General features: G+C 36.5%; 1 protein-coding gene across 2 annotated transcripts in view; it reads right to left on the minus strand.

Annotated features, from left to right (window-relative positions):
• Positions 1 to 2273: 2273 nt before the first annotated feature.
• The window catches only part of LOC146895478 (cytochrome P450 3A6-like), a 38697-nt gene continuing 22940 nt past the window's right edge, over positions 2274 to 18030 (minus strand). The window contains exons 8-13 of one of the 2 annotated variants that reach the window (XM_087903413.1): positions 16198 to 16325; positions 15381 to 15447; positions 14582 to 14742; positions 11958 to 12184; positions 9209 to 9371; positions 2274 to 2602 (exon numbers count right to left, since the gene is read on the minus strand). In XM_087903413.1, coding sequence (XP_087759539.1) covers positions 2507 to 2602; positions 9209 to 9371; positions 11958 to 12184; positions 14582 to 14742; positions 15381 to 15447; positions 16198 to 16325 — 842 coding nt within the window. In that variant the 3' untranslated portion in view covers positions 2274 to 2506. The remainder of the gene's footprint in view (positions 2603 to 9208; positions 9372 to 11957; positions 12185 to 14581; positions 14743 to 15380; positions 15448 to 16197; positions 16326 to 18030) is intronic. The other variant, XM_087903414.1, reaches the window with a different exon arrangement.

The following is an 18030-nucleotide window of genomic DNA, read 5'->3' on the forward strand; positions in this document are numbered from 1 at the left end:
TGTATTGTATAAATCTGTTTTCTTAAACTTATTCCATTAACAACATATGCAACTCTTCCATTGGAAGAACCATCTGTAAAAATTAACATAGATCTAAGGGATCTTTTGCTACAAGTTTAGAAAAGCTAAAGGAATATAGTTGTGTGGATTGTAGTTACAGATCAGTTGGTTAAAGATTATTAATCTGGCCTTCAAATTGAGGAAACACAATTGCCCAAGAATCACTATTTTGAAATAACCCATCAATCTGTTGCTTGGTATAAGGAACATTGATTACAGCCAGGTCTCTGCCAAAATATCTCCTAGTTTCCATCATACTCTTCTGTACTAAGAAACCTACTGATTCAATATAAGAGTTTAATAACTTATTTCGTATTTGTATCCATAAAAGCAGACCATTTTGCCATAATACTGCTGTAGAAGTAAGTTTTGTAGGTGATATGCATGCATGCCAAGGCTGATTGTAATTAATATAATATACTTGCTGTTTTGATATATCATACTGTAGTTGCATGAATACCTGCCTGTTAGCTTCTGTAAGTTGTCTAGTAGAACTGGGATCATCCTTTAATAATTGTAGCAGGTGGCTCAAGATTTTCTGTAGAATATTTCAAATAAGGTCTTTACCATTGAATGTTTTATTAAAATTTTGTAAGCTCTCTTTCTAATCCAAGTTGCATGTCTGCCTAGTTGACAGGGTTAACTTGCTCATTTACATTTTCACAGACACCAGAAATGTGTCTGGGTCTGGAGCTGTAGTTCACTGAGGCTACTTTTTTTTTTTAGCTTAGATGTCAGGCTGGAAACCAGGATCTTGGTTTACAACTGAAGCTGGAACATGCAGTGGGGTCCAAGCTATGCTTTGTTCCCTTAGTAGTGTCCTCCTGGGGACATGGAAACCTGAAGGCCAGTCCCTCATTGCCTGCCATGCCTGGGTAGTGTACAGGCTATATTCAGCAATCCTGTCATAGACTGCGATCAGCTGGTAGACTTAATTCAGGTTCCCAGCTGTCTGCCATTTTAGCGGCTCTGAGAGACTGCCATGTGAGACCACAAGCTTAGGGAGGTATAATCATGATGTTTTTTTTAAACTATGCTTGCTTATTTTATTTTAAATCTTGTAATCACAAAATTAGGAGAATTCCTGAATACTCTCCTCTGTTAACAGTCATAGATATGCTCCTTGGCTCATGGGTCAATTAGCCTTTGGGCATTTACATTGTCTGGCTTTGGATGCTGACTGTGGGAGGTAAAGCCCCCTAAACGTTTTTATCTCCTACCTTTCTTGGCTCCACTGCAAATTCATCTGGCCTCAGCACATGTGCATGGGTCAGACTCAGCAGCAACCAAGGCCATTTCTGGAATCAATTTGTGAGTAATGCAAACAAACCCTGATGAAAGCTACACTTTGATAATCTTTACAAGTACATATGAAAAATGCCCTACATGGATGATTGTGCACCTTCCAGAAGCCAAAGGGGTTTAATAAATAACCCTTTATCATATACAGGATATTTACAGTCAGATTGTTCATCAGTGGTGTTCCGAAGACCACCTGTAATGGAAAATACTGTCCTTGCTCTTGGCTACTAACTAAAATATGTGAGTAAAGATCTATTGCAGAAAACAGTAAACACATTAGTCATAGGCCATGTCAACAGTGTACTGACCAGGAAACTTTTTTCTTGATTGCAATCTTTTATAGTACTGGAAAATGCTTGAGAGGATTTGTGTGTGTGTGTGTGTGTGTGTGTGTGTGTGTGTGTGTGTTTGAGTAATTAACAGTCTTAACCTGCGTAAATCCTATGAACTGCTATAATGATCAACATGGCAAAGGAGTGCATATATAGCATAGTGTCGTTAATATTATGGGGGTAACAAACCACTCTCTGCTCATATTTCAAATCCATTCAGTGGGAGGAAACACATGTTGAGTACTGTATTTCAAGCCAAGGACCTATGATTTTAGAGCCAAGAGGCCCAAGAATGAACCTACTATTTATTATTCTGATAAATGCCTTCTAATATCAAATTGCCTTCTAAATTTGAATCTTCTTTTGATACACTATTATATGCCTCATATCTAAACAAAGGAATGTATTTGTGAAGTAGATGTTGGTTAACACAGAAACTTACAACTCATCAAAATGTAAGGAATAATTGTCGGTGAAATACACAACTATTATGATAAAATAATGATTTTTATAATGGAAACAATATTAACAAAATTATTAAAAATTCTTAACAGAGTTGAAATGAAACATATGGCACTATTTTGGGTATGGGAAAGCTTTTATATGAAAGAACATATGGATTGCTAAATAATCACTTTCCCTTCATACACAAGAATTAAGACTCTATCAAGTCAATGAAAAATAATTGAAGATTCTGTCGTGAAGTGTGGTAGATTAAAGTAATATTTATCTAGGTTTTCTTCAGGAATAAATTAAGATCCAGGTACTTAGTATGCAGTGTTTGAAGAACACATCAGTACTTGAGATAAAAATCAACCTTCATTTATGTTTCCATTTCTTGATATAATCTTCAGAACAATAGGTTTTTCTGTAGTAAGAAGGAATGTCTTTCCTAATTTCAAGGGAACCTAAAATAGTTGAAAAATACATTGGTAAGTTAAATGAATCATCGAATTCCACAGAAGGCTGATAGAACCAACATATTAAGAAAAATAGCTACTTATTTCTGTGTTATCACACGGCTCTTACCCTAGCTTTCAGGATCTAAAAGTAAGAGAGAGGCAGAATGCAAAGTTAAGGCTTTAGAATTTTGAACCTCATGGACTGCGTCCTTTCTAGAAAGAAATCTATCATTATAATTAAGCAAATTACTTTTTCTGAATGTGGTGGTTTGACAAAACATGGCCACCAAAGGGAGTGGAACTATTAGGAGGTGTGGACTTGTTCAAGAATGTGTGGTCTTGTAGGAAGTAAGTCACTATAGAGATGGGTTTTGAGGTATCATATGTTCAAGCCATGCCCAGTGTCTCAAGCCACTTCTTGCTGCCTTTGGATTAAGATGTGGGCTTCCCTGGCAACATGTCTGCCTTTACACCACAATATGCCCAGCTGTATTGCTCCCTAGAGTAAATCTCTGAAATGCTAAATCACAACCTCATTAAAAAAGTTTTGTTCTAAGAGTTGCCATGATCATGTTGTCTCTTCACAAAAATAGAGACCCCTACTAAGACAAACACAAAAAAATCATTAATTGCTTATCTGGAATATTGAAACATGCTTCAATCTATTCACACTTCAACATACAAATTGAACACCTATTCTGTAAAAGGCCTAAAACAAAATTTTGATGTCTTCCCTAGAGATCTAAATTTTAACTGAAAATTAGAAGTTTGAACCTTGTAAAAAACATTTGTGAACACACAGAAAACAAATTTTAACAGGTTATATAAAGTTAATTTTTATTCAGTAAACCTGCAAAGACAATCACAAGTAGGTTTTGTACATGGTGAATGCTATTGTATGACTCTGATTTCTAAACAATTTCTAAAACTTTCAAACTGATACTTGTGGGTTAATGATAATGGAAGGACTTTGGGAACATTTAAGGTATGAATTATCTGTATCTCTAAAGTTCAAGGATGGTACTCAAAAGGGAATTTTCACTCATTTTATTAACTTTTAAAATGATATTCTTGTCAGTTTATGGCAGAGATGGCCATCCAATAGAATAAGAATCCTATATCAGCATGAAAATGTACAAACACGTTATCTCTTAGTTAGAGAAACTCTTCTTGTAGGTAGCTAGAGCCATCTTGTTGATTGTTATAGCTAAATCTTGCCTATGATCATAATAAAATTATTCATCTGTATTGTGTTCATGTGTAGAGCAGAAAGAAAGCTACCCTCATGTCACCAAAGAGAAAATGACAATATTATATTCCTCTTCTATGATGATAACCTAATGACTTTTGAATGTTGTTTAATATAAAAATCATAATGTTAAACTTTTTGGGCATTGTTTCATTTAAGTTAATGACAACCCATTCTTAAGTTCTTCAGAGAAAGAATTTCAACCATATTTCTAAATGTGATACCTTACATTAAAAGGACACACAAAATAGATCTGAGGACTTGAATCACCAGGTGTATATCCCATAAGAACATGTGTAACATGTGTAAACTCAACTCACAATGGTTGAGTTTAGGCTGAGGAGCATTACTATTTGATCACTGCTCTGAAATGCAGTCTGTTTTCTTTAAGGCTGGGACATCTCTTAAGTCAGATTTCACACCAGACCCCAAAATAAGAACAATCATATAACATAAAATGGTCTTGATTGACTTAAAAATTAAGGAGAAAAATGGAGATAGAGCACAAATCGGTGGCCCTCCTATACACAAAGGATAAAGAAACGGAGAGGGAAATCAGAGAAACATCACCTTTCACGATAGCCACAAGTAGCATAAAATATCTTGGGGTTACTCTAACCAAGGAAGTGAAAGACCTATTTGACAAGAACTTTAAGCCTTTGAAAAGAGAAATTGAGGAGGATACCAGAAAATGGAAAGACCTCCTCTGCTCTTGGATTGGGAGAATCAACATAGTAAAAATGGCAATTCTACCAAAAGCAATCTATAGATTCAATGCAATCCCCATCAAAATCCCATCAAACTTCTTCACAGACCTTGAGAGAACAATAATCAATTTTATATGGAAAAGCAACAAACCCAGGATAGCCAAAACAATCTTATACAATAAAGGAACTTCTGGAGGCATTACTATCCCTGACTTCAAACTCTATTACAGAGCTACAGTATTGAAAACAGCTTGGTATTGGCATAAGAACAGAGAAGTCGACCTATGGAATCGAATAGAAGACCCTCAAACCTATGAACACCTAATTTTTGACAAGGGAGCTAACGGTATACAATGGAAGAAGGAAAGCGTATTTAACAAATGGTGCTGGCATAACTGAATGTCAACCTGTAGAAGAATGAAAATAGATCCATATCTATCACCATGCACAAAACTCAAGTCCAAATGGATTAAAGTCATCAACATCAATCTGTCCACTTTGAAACTGATAGAAGAGAAAGTGGGAAGTAGTCTACAAGATATAGGCACAGGAGGCCACTTTCTAAGTAGGGCCCCAGTAGCACAGACAATAAGAGAAACAATGAATAAATGGGACCTGCTGAAACTGAGAAGCTTCTGTAAAGCAAAGGACACTGTCAGTAAGACAAAAAGGCTGCCTTCTGACTGGGAGAAGATCTTCACCAACCCCTCATCAGACAAAGGTCTGATCTCCAGAATATACAAAGAACTTAAGAAACTAGACACTAAAACTCTAATTAACCCAATTAAAAAATGGGGTACTGATCTGAACAGAGAATTCACAACAGATGAACTTCGAACGGCCAGAAGACACTTAAGGTCATGCTCAACCTCCTTAGCGATGAGGGAAATGCAAATCAAAACCACTTTGAGATACCATCTTACACCTGTCAGAATAGCTAAAGTCAAAAACACCAATGATAGCCTATGCTGGAGAGGATGTGGAATAAGGGGAATACTCATCCATTGTTGGTGGGAATGCAAACTTGTGCAGCCACTGTGGAAATCAGTGTGGCGGTTTCTCAGGAAACTGGGAGTCAACCTCCCTCAGGACCCAGCAATTCCACTCTTGGGAATATACCCAAGAGATGCCCTATCATACTACAAAAGTATTTGTTCAACTATGTTCATAGCTGCACTATTTGTAATAGCCAGAACCTGGAAACAACCTAGGTGCCCCTCAATAGAAGAATGGTTAAAGAAGGTGTGGAACATATATACATTAGAGTTTTACTCAGCGGTAAAGAACAATGATTTCTTGAATTTTGCATGCAAATGGATGGAAATTGAAAACGCTTTACTGAGTGAGGTAACCCAGACCCAAAAAGAGGAATATGGTATGTACTCACTCATAAGTGGATTCTAGCTATAGTTAAAAGTCTTTGGGTCTATAATTAGTGATCCTAGAGAAGCTAGATAAGAAGGTGAACCTGAAGAAAATTTATATAGTTATCCTCCTTGATAATAGAACTAGGCAAGATTGCCAAGCAAAGTCAGGTGCATGGGGGGGGTGGAAGTAAGGGAAGATGGTTAGGGTGAGGGGAGAGGGCGAGAATTGGGGATGGCTTGGGGGAATGGGAGAGGGGAGGGAGGAAGGATGGTTATGGGAGCAGGGAAGTTTATATCGCAACTAAGAGAGCCATTCTAGGGTTTGCAAGAGACTTGATTCTTGAGGGGTTCCCAGTAAAAATTAAATAAAAAAATAAATATATAAATAAAAAGAAAAAGAAAACGCTTTACTGAGTCAGGTAAGCCAGACCAAGAAGAGGAATAAGGTATGTATTCACTCATAAGTGGATTCTAGCCATAATTAAAGGTCTTTGAGCCTATTATTCATGATCCTAGAGAAGCTAAATAAGAAGGTGAACCTGAAGAAAATTCAGGTAGTTTTCCTCCTGAAGACTGGAAATAGACAAGAGTTCCAGGTAACCAAGGGTGCATGGGGGGTTGGGAGGGTAGCTGGAAGGGCAGGAGGTTAGAGAGAAGGGAGCAGGGGAGGAATGGGAAATGCTCGGGGGACTGGGAGGGGGAGGAAGGATAGATATGAGTTCAGGGAAAAATATATCTCAACTATGGAAGTCAGTTTAGGGTTTACTAGAGACTTGACTGTAAATGGGATCCCAGGTCCAAGGAGAGATCCCCAGATTGTTCTTTGGACATAGGAGAGGGTGCCTGAACAGGCCTTGGCCCATAACCATACTGATGAATATTTTGCTTATCACCATAGATCCTTCATCTGGCAATAGATGGAGATAGAGATGGGGTCCCACGTTGGAACACTGGATTTAACTCCCTAGGTCCAACCGAGAAGCAGAAGGAAGAAGAACGTGAGCAGGGAGGGCAAGATCAGGGAACCTTCATCCGGCGATGGATGGCGATGCAGACGGAGACTCACATTGGAGCACCGGACTGAGCCCCCCAAGGTTCAAAGGAGGAGCAGAAGGAGGAAGAACATGAAAAAGCAAATCAGAACCGCAAGGGGAGCGATCACCCACTGATACAAGGCGACTGATCTAATGAGAGTTCACCAAAGCCAGTTGACTGGGACTGAAGGAGCGCTTGATCCAACCAGATTCTCTGGAGGAGGCTGGATTCTCTGAATGTGGCTGGCCCGAAGTCTTTCTAAAAAGCTATTGACAATGACTCTGGGACTTGTAGCCTCTGCATATTCTGGATTTTTGGGGATCCAGTCTAATTGGATACTCACCTTCCTGTTCCTGGAGGGAGCGGGGAGGAACTTGAACTACATTCAGGGCAGGAAACCCTGACTGCACTTAGGGATGGAGAGGGAAGAGGAGAGGGAGTGGGGGGAGTGGGAGGGTGTTGGGAGGAGGGGCGGAAATGGAAACTTTTATATTTTAATAAACTTTGAAAAAAATGGAGATAGAGCACAACACTGAGTGTGACATGAGGTGAGGGTAGTCATGGGATGAGTTGAAATGTGTAAATTCTCCAATAATTAATAAAGCATTTAAAAGAATACATAAAGAAATTCATCTGCTAAAATAATTTTATAAATTTTTAATATTTAGAATATTTTTAAAATGTTTCAATGTATTCATAGATTTTAATATACAAAAGTTCTTTGAGGAATCATTTTAAGTTTTGGAAAGAAGAAAATTAGGTGATTTACAAAGTAGAGGATGCTTTAATGAATACAGAGAAAATAAAACAGGAAAGTGCATGTGTTAGTCAATGGGCTTTGGGCGTAGCGGCAGTGGCAGCCTGAAGATAACATATGTAAAAGACAGGAAAAAATTTCACAGAGAAAATCTACTGAAAGTTCTTGCTTGGATGTGGCTTGGTTGATTTGAACATTCAGGATAAGATATAATGATGATTGAAGAGGGAAAGAAAACACATGAATATATAAGAATGTAGGTGGATGCCCGATTGTCTAGACCAGAATCTATAAAATATGTGGAAAAGTACATAAAATGGCTAAGCAAAGGAGTCTTTCATATTCATGAATAATGGTTTGATGCATGGATTTTTGTCTGTGTTTATAAATGGGAACTACTGTGGAACGTTGAAAGTCTCTTGATTGGTGAAGGATTTTGGACAGACAATCTGATATGGCATAAGGACAAGAAGGTGACCATTATACCTCTTGGAAATATATATATATATATATATATATATATGTGTGTATATATATATATGGTTTCAGGTTTATATATAAATATATATAATATATAATTTGAAAATTAATATATATTTATAATTTAAAAATTTGCTCCATGGTTGTGGGAACCAAGGGATCAAGGATACTAGTGAACATGTACCAAACTATCAAATAAACAGATCTTATAGCAGCTTAGAGACTGAAGCAGGAATCTTAGAGCCTGCATGGGGCTGTACTAGGCCTGTTGCATACAAGCTGTGATTGTTTAGCTTGGGGTTTCTGAGGAACTCCTAAAAGTAGGAGTAGGAATGGATGTCTCTGACTCTTTTTCCTGCTCGTGAGGCAGTTTTTGTGTCACTGTGTTGTTCCACCCGCCTTGTTATGAGAGTTTATGCCTAGTCTCATTGCATTTCATTATGCCGTGTTCAGTTGATATATCCCTAAAAGGTTTGTTCTTTCCTGAAGGGAAATGGAGGATCAATGGATCTTGGGATAAGGGAGGCGAGGGGGACTTGGAGAAGGGGAGAAAGAAAGGGGAGTCTATGGTAAGTATGGATTTTATCAGAGGAGAATAACAAAATATGTCTGTTCCATGTATGGTATAAACAAGTATAAAATATGCTATAACAAAGTCTATTATTTTGTAGAATAATTATATAATGGTAACAAGAAAAATTACTCAGTTTCAATAATACTATACATAATCATATAAGTAATATCTTCATTTAATAATCAGGATCTTTCATTTAAACTTAGATAAAGACTTATTGCTCCAGAACTCAATGGCCCGAGAGCCCACACATGGCTTTATACAGATCTCTCAATAGAGGATACATTAGGAAGAAATAAAACAGTACAATCCATATATATAAATATATATATATATATTCAATATATGTTATATATATTCAGTATATTTTTATATATACTAGTTTATGAAATACCTATAAATAAAAAACAAAAACATCCCCCAAATAAAATATTCTGTCTCACCGCTGTTTCTTCACAAGGCAGCAGGGAATAGTTCTGCAGGATTTTGACAATAGCAAGTTTCATGTTAATGAGAGCAAACCTCATGCCAATGCAGTTTCTAGGCCCATATCCAAAAGGTAGGTATGTGTAAGGATTAATTCTATCTTTATTTTCCTTGCTGAACCTGGTATCACAATTAAACAAGAACATAAATAACGAAACGTGAAATGCACAAGAGCAACACATTTGCAGTTTTCAGTTTTCAGTTACATCCCTCTGCCAGAATCATACAGATTCTGGGTGTTCAATATTCCAATCATGGAGTGTTTAATTCATTATGAGATTTGGAAGTTAATATTCTTTCTATAACTTTACAGTAAAGGAGCTCCTAATGTTAACAAGATGATGAGTGGTGAATGCTCATTGAAATTAAATGTGTCTTTAACGTTTAAACTATTAAAGATGTTGAATGTTATCAGTGTGTAAACATCACAAAGTACTTGCTCTGGAGAAGGAAGGATTGACCTGACACTTGAGTTGGGGATTTGTTCACTGGGGATGGAGAAAATACGTGCTATGAATGAGTTATTTCTATTCCAATCCCTACTCCCCTCACCATCCTCTCTTTTCTTCCTGTAAGCATTTTATTCTAGTCATCCCAGTCTCTTTCCTTTTCCTTGTCCTCTTTCTCTCCAGCCCTCTTTTTGCTCATTATGGTCCTTTCCCAATAACTGTGACCCCCTTACCCTTCTCCAAAAGTCATTTAGTGAAGTAGTTAGCAAGGACACAGCTGCTTCTGTACTCTGCTATCCCTGAAATTTGTGTCCATCCTTCCCATAGGAGAAATGCTGATTCAGTAAATGCTCTAGAAGACTTTTAACCATCTATTCTGTGAGAGTTATTAAGTATCAAAGAAGATTATGAAACATTTTCTAAGCTATTTTGTAGGACAGCATTGGGGTCAGGTGAAGGTTGTATTGGTTTGTGTGTACAAGTTGAGCTTGGTGGAATCCTGTTGGGGAAGAGTACATACACACACATGAGAAACACAGGAGTTTCTATAGACTTCTTATATATGATGATTTATTACAATCATATTTCTTTTCTTTTCTTTAAGACAGAATTTCTCTGAGTAGCTTAGGAGCCTGTCCTGGAACTTGCTCTGTAGGCCTGGGTGGCCACACACTCACAGAGATCTGCCTGACTCTCCCTCCTTAGTGCTGAGATTAAAGGCATGTATTACCAATACCTGTCCAATAACAGTATCTTTTTAACTATTTTCATTCCTCACTCCCTAGCCTAGTAAAAGATGCCCCCTGAGTCTATATTATCTGAAAGTTGGAACAACCATAGAAATTGATAATAATTGATGTCTGAGCTTATAGTCACTAAGATAAAGTATGTGTATATGGTGGCTATATAGATGGGACATAGAATTAACCTAATCAGAAAACAGGAGCAAGTCAATTCTTCTTGTCTAATAAGCACTATACAAAGAACAACAGCCAACACCAGAGACACATGGCTAAGGATACAATAACTTAGGCATCCAGAACTTCACAACAGAGGTGTATAAATTTTTGGTCTCATAATTTAATTGCATCTATCTTAAACTATCATTTCTACATGAGGAGCATGATATGAATTAGTCAGTTTATTTATAGGTATATATAATCCATAGCAATACATATGAGCACCTAAATAAGAATTTGAGAAAAAAGAGGTCATGTACTTGAAGAAATATAGAGAGAGGAATATAAGAGAGAAACAAGAATAAGAGGACTCATATTAACATCAAAGAGGAGACTTTCTGCAGCTTCTATCTGCATCAGTATCTAATACAATTGGTTCTTATATTTAATAAATGATTTTTACATTTTTGGAAGGTGTCCAAGAGTCCTTGTGACAATATGAACAATATTAAAGAAATATTAACCTAACAATTTAGAAAATTATCTAATTGATTTTCTAATCATGTTATTTGTGTTTGCTCTATTTGACACACATATATTCATTCTCACACACACTCAAACACAAGCATGTATTACAAAACAGCATTTGTAGGTCATAGAAAGCAAAAATTTGTTAAAACAGGATGAAATTTATATTTTTCTAATATTTAAATATCTATACACATTTAGCAATATATTCAATCATTTCATATATTAGTGAAATTGGTATTAAGTACTTATGGTAGTTTGAATGAAAGTGGCTCCACAGGATCATAGGGACTGGCACTATTGGAAGTTGTTGCCATTTTGAAGGAAGTGTGTCACTGGGAGTGCCTATGAGGTCTCTGAAGCTCAGGCAGATATAGTGACTCAGTCTTTTCATTCTGCTCCCTGCTAATCTGGATGTACAGCTCTGAGTTATTTCTCTAGCCACATGTATGCCTACAAGCAACCATACTTCTTGTCTTGATGATAATAGACTAAACCTCTGAACATTAAGCTAGACCAAATGTAATGTTTTCATTTATAAGAGTTGCTGTGGTCATAGTGTCTCTTCACAGTATTGAAAACTATAACTAAGTCAGGTTTTAAGACTCTAAAACAAAATTACAAAATATGGAACTGTCATTTTCTGTTCAGTTAAAGCGTATATACTTTCTCCTATAATTATCACTTTGTACTACTAATTTTCTGAAATCAAACATGCATGCAAGATAATATCAATTTATATTAATGTGCTTACAGAAAGAGGCTGAGCATATCAACCTTCTTAGAGAAGTCTGATTCTGTGTACATTCCCCTTTTCAGGGTCCTCATACCTTTCAGGATGGAACTCCTCAGGCTCTGACCAGTATTTTGGATCTCGGTGTAGAGCAAAGACAGGTATAATCACCACAGTCCCTTTGGGAATGAGCATACCATTGATTTCAGCATCTTTCTTATTGATTCTGCTAACCCTGTTAGCAACTGGATATAATCTCATAGCTTCACTCACTACCATGTCAAGGTATTCCATATTTTGCAGGGCTTCATAAGTGGCAGGGGCCTGGGAAGATTAAAAAAAGATTTTGCTGATTTGGATATTAGAAACTAACTTTCATGCCAAATTATCAAGCACTTTTATGTTTGTAGGAACTCCTCATTAAACCAAACTAGTGACTGGGTTTATCACTGCCAAGTCTTACTTATAATAGTCATGTATGTTCACATGCTAAAGGGCCACTGAAATCCATAAGGATTGAAGAATATTCACAGAAACTTATACTTAGGTCCAAATCTTGAGTGTTCTTTTGTACGATTTTCCTTTTCAGTAATAATCAATGGCATATTATGTCTATCTCTTCAACATAAATTAGTTATTGAGGGTGTGATAACTTATTAAGGAAGGAGGCTACAAGTTCAGACTGTGAAAATAGAATGAAGATAACAGTCATTTCTTTTTTAAAAAATCCATATCAATCCTTCAGAGGATAATTCACAGTTTTTAAATCCTGTGATTAAATTTAACATTACTATAAATGAGCAATTTGAATGTTCTTATTAACCAATGCCATAGTAAACAGGAATAGTGTATGAAATTACAGTGACTAACATCAATAAGATCTTTTTTCTTTGAAACTCATCACAGTTAAATGGATAAAAATAGAGACTAATTGAACAAAAATTTCTATTCCAGTTAAAAGCCGAAACAGCCCCATGCATAGTTCCTGATAGAGTACCTCCACTGGTGCTTAAAATGGTGTTCTAATGAATGTTTAACTTCCAATATCCCACAGCCTTGTCAACTGAGAAGGAGGTCTAGATGAAAGAATAGGAATTACTAGATTAGATTTCTTTGTGTGTATCTGGCAGAGTTGTCCTGATGGTTCATTGATGTAGCAGGGGCCCACCAATTGCAAGTGGTACTGTATCCTTATAGGATAAATTTGAGTTGTAGGAGAACATCTAAATTATGGCCAATGTGTGGACCAGAGAGCAGCCAGCATCCTCCATATCCTGCTGTGCTTTATTGGTGGTGAGGGAGTACCTTGGCCAGAAGTAGTGATAAGTAGAGTGGCATGCAGCCCTGTCTTCAAGCTCCTGTCTTGAGTTCGTTATTGACTTTCCTCAGTGACAGACTATCATGTGAAAATATAAGATGAAGTAATTGTTTACTTCCCATAGTTATTTTGGGTCATGGTATTTGTTACATTGACATAATGAAACAAAAACAGAGGGTGAGTATGAGGTCTGAAGATGCTTTGAGGGCACCTCACTGACAACATAGCTGGTCCCAGAATATAGTTTCTTTCTTGACTGATGTTTCTGTCCTGCCCAGTTCCTGGAATTATTAAGTCCCAAACAAACCACAAAGAGGTCTTTATTAGTAATCATTAGTTATAAACTGATTGACCCATTAGTTCAGGCTTCTTATTTCCTAATTCTTGTAACTTACATTATTCCATAATTCTTGTCTGAGTTAGCCACGTGGCTTGGTACCTTTCTTGGCAAGGCAATCATATCTTGCTTCCTCTGTGGCTCGGTCATGACTGCAGATTTCAGAATCCTCTTCCCAGAAATCTCCTGTTCTTATTGCCCCACCTATACTTCCTGCCTGGCTACTGGCCAATCAGCATTTTATTAAACAAGTACAAGAAACAAATGTTTACAGGATAAAACCGTTGTCCCACAGTAGGTCCCTCACACCTCATTGCATCCAATTTTGGGCATAGATGAGAAAACAGCTTATATGATATGTAGCTGTCACTTTGTGAGACACTGAAGCTACCATACTGTAGAGGTGAACAGTGTAGGTTGAAAGCCGCCATGATCTGCTTTGTTCAAACTGAATCATGTGATTAGAAAGCAATAATGAGAATAGCTGAATCAGCCTGCCCAGCAGAGACAAGGCAAGGGCCCATTAACAGCAGTCAGACCATAGCATATCCACTAATAATAACAGAGGTATCAGGTCACTTGTTTGAGGTTCTAGAGGAATGCCTCAGTGGTTAATAGCATTGAATTTCTTGCAGTGGATGCAGGCTCAGTTCACAGTACCCTCACGGTGAGCATATTTCCTAGAACTCTAGTTCCTAGGAATCTGATGCTCTCTTCTGGCTTAGTCACATTTCAGATATGTACATGAAAAGCAGATATAGGTATGTAAGCAAAACACCCATTTAAGTTTAAAGAAAATATTTGCTTATATTAAAAATCTAAAAATATTTTAGGCTTGATTTAGACTGTGTTATTGTAGTTAGAGATAGTGGATGTTACAGGTTTTGTACAGACTTACAAAGATTAGTTTTTTTGTATATATATTTTTTCTCTGTCTAATTTTCAGACACTATTGCTGAAAGAATCAGTTCTTACTGTACTTACTATAATTTCAAATGCAAGTACCGAACTATTTTCCTGTTGAGGTTTCACCTTTTCCCTCTATCTCCAGGCAATATCAACTCACCTTCTTGGGTAGGGCTAAATCAATCTCATGATGAAGTTTCTTTTGGACGTCAGGATGAGTTGCCAGCAAATACATAATAAACGAAAGTGTAGTGCTTGTAGTCTCATAGCCAGCAAATATAAAGGTGATTGATTGGGCCATGATCTCCATATCAGAAAGAGCTAAAATAAAATTAGACAGATTTTAGACTTTTAATTAAATTATTATTTCATTTTCTCTTTTCTCTCCCCCCTCCTCCTATTACAATGCCACACTTTTTCTCAAATTTAGCAATTCTTTAATAATTTTTATTAATATAAAAATAAAAAATCATATAAATACAACATGATCAGTCTGCTCAGTTCTGCCTTCCCTTCTTGTATTTGTTTCTGGGTTGACTATTTAGTATTGGATAAACAATCATGGACCCATCTCTGAGGAAAACTAATAATCTTTCTACAGTCTTTATCTATATGTGTCTCTTGATCTAAGATGGGTTTTCATGAGATTTTCTCCATCTATGTTAGAATGTCAGCTGTTGTTGGGACAATTCAGGTCTTGTTTAGGCATTCATGCTGTTGAGAATGCATGGCTGTAGCTTTCCTGTCATAGATAGGAGGCACAATAGCATTGGTATTTTCTTTATGTATATACTCCATGATTTTAGAAAGTTCCTCAGGCTGCTGCTTTTTAAATACATGTCTGTGTCTCATTGCAGTTTAACAGGAAGCCTTCTCTGGTTAAATGACCCCCCCTCTACATTTCAAATACAAATCTCTTCCCCTATGCTTCTCTGTAGACTCTCAGCATCCATTATTACCTTTATGGTTCTCCATGTCTTTCAAATTCTGGGAGTTCATCATCAGCTGAAGAAAATCCACTCGGTGCTGAAAAGATACAAAAATATCAAAGTCAGAAGCTGTGTTAAAAATGAATAGTAAAATGAAATAGTAAAATAAATAGTGAAAATGAAAGTAAAAAATAATATAGGATAGAGACCTTAAATTCTTTTATGAATAATGACTTATTTCAGGCCAATCTATGGTTAAGTTTGCCTAAATCACTGGTTACTAAAACTGTTATCTACAGATTTTGAAGAACAAGAAGTTTATCATAGCCTCGTATCATGCTGCCATATCTAACACCTTTCCTCAGGGCTTTTCCTCATTCTGAGCATCTGTAGCTGCTGATGACAGACCCTTGACTGCATTGTTGAATTTTTCTAACATATGCATTTGTTTAGCAAAAAGTCCTGAATATCAACCTGCTGTTTACTTAACATATTCTTAAACAACATCCCGTATTTATTGACTGCTGTTTCTGGAGCTCATTGTTAGATTTTATGTGATTATGTGCAAATATTCCAAATACCCAGAGTAATAAAAATATGATTAGATACTGATTCTTTGGCAACTTACTGACAGTAACTTTCTGCCATGTACTGGTCTCATTAGACAAAGCTGTTTTATTCAATTGGCACTCTCAATGCTCAAAGAAATTGCCCAACTTGATGGCAAGCCACAACACAGATTAAACACAATGAATTCATCAAATATCTTAATAAGATTTTTCATAGGAAATGTGTGGCATGTGACAGAAGAGCTTTGAAATTGAAATGAATTTTTAATACATTTTACCTCCTGGTTATCTTCCAGCCGATCTTTTTTTGCTTTATTCACAAAATTTTGTAAAAAACTTGTAGCATCACTTGGAAGAATGCAGATATTCAGTTTTTCATATAATCCTTTAAGGAATGGAAAGAGTGCTATAGAGAAAAAGAAACACCAGGATGAAAATGTTAACTTAACTATTGACAGTTACTTTATTCATCAATGTTTAAAACTGTATAATTAAAAAGTAAAACACTCAAATCACATGACAGAAACAAAATTGGCACAAAAAGCTAAAAAAAAGTTGTAAAATATATAAAGCTTATTACACCTTAAGATGTTAAATCTTGAAAATAAATTTATTTATTTATTTTATATCCTGTCTACATTATCTCCTCATTCCTCTCCTCTCAATACCGAACCCCGCTCCTTGTTCACACCCCTCAATCCACTCCATCTTCTTTACTGTTTAAAAGGGAAGATCTCTTATGACTGTCAACAAAACAAGGCATATAAAGCTGCAGTAACACTAAGCACCTCCCCATACATTAAGGCTGGGCAAAGTGATCCATATGAGGAGTAGGGTCCCAAAAGTTAGTAAAAGTGTTGGAGACAGCCCTTGTTCCTACTGATAGAAGTCCCACAAGAGGATCATGCTACACAACTGTAACATACATGCAGAGAGCCTAGATCAGTCCCATAGAGGCTTTCTCATTGTCATTCCAGTCCCTGGGAGCCCCTATGAGCCCAAGTTTTTGATTCTGTAAGTCTTCTTGTAATGTTCTTGACTCCTCTGTCTCCTAAAATCCTTTTCTCCCTCTTCTGCAGGATTACTTGGGCAGGAAAGTATGACCACACAAATATTGCCTAGAGTGTCAGGACCTACAAACCTAACATAGAACCAAACATAACTGGAGGACAAAAATATCCTTGTCAGTGTAAAGATGTTGAAGTTTTAATAAAAACATATACACAAAGAATACATTTTCTCTACAGGAAGTCATTATGGAATTCTACTAAAATATTTACAGAAATCCAAAACTAATTCTTCACAGGAATGTCCAAAACTTACAAAATTACAGAAAGCTTCAGAATTCATTTTAAAGGCTTATACTATCTTCTTAGTCATACCAGAATATGCCATGCAAAGTAAAATAGTATCAAATGTGACTTATACATTTGATGGAGACTTCATCAATAAAACACTTTTCACAATGATGCAGAAACATGATACCTTGAAACATGCTATCTAAAGAGGTTTAAATAGAATAAAATCAAATTGCACACAAGCACATTGAATGAAGTAAACTGAAAAGATAGGACAGGGTATCCAATAATCCATCCTGTCTAGTGTTCTCGTAAAATTAGATGTTCAGGGAATTCTCTTAACGTGATTAAAATTGTCTATGAAAACCAAGAGTTTACGCAGATATTTACAGAGAAGATATTTCCTGATAAGTTAAAAAGGGACCATGAGAGCTTGTTCTCTTTATCTTCACCATTCCTCAGTGACTGTAACCAAAAGTTTTCTATGTCTACCAGGGTACAGCACCAATATACAAGGATACACAAAAGTTATCTGCAACTCTGAGTTCTAGCACTCTCAGTATGACATCTCTCTAAGTGCTGAGGGGGAGAATCACATGTTTTAGAGCAGATTAAATTACTAAATATAATCTGAATAAAATGAGCAAAAATTTCATTGTTGGTGGTACAATAAGCAGCATTAGACCTGCTAGCCAAGCATCATACCACAAAGTTCCATCCCTAAGCTCTGTGTTTGAAGAAGAATCCTGCTCTTAGGTCAAGTAGATCAAGAATTACAATCGTCCTGCCTCTATATTATTCCCTCAGGAATTA

This window comes from Myodes glareolus, chromosome 2 (genome assembly GCF_982192425.1).
Source record: "Myodes glareolus chromosome 2, mMyoGla1.1, whole genome shotgun sequence".
Classification (NCBI taxonomy): domain Eukaryota; kingdom Metazoa; phylum Chordata; class Mammalia; order Rodentia; family Cricetidae; genus Myodes; species Myodes glareolus.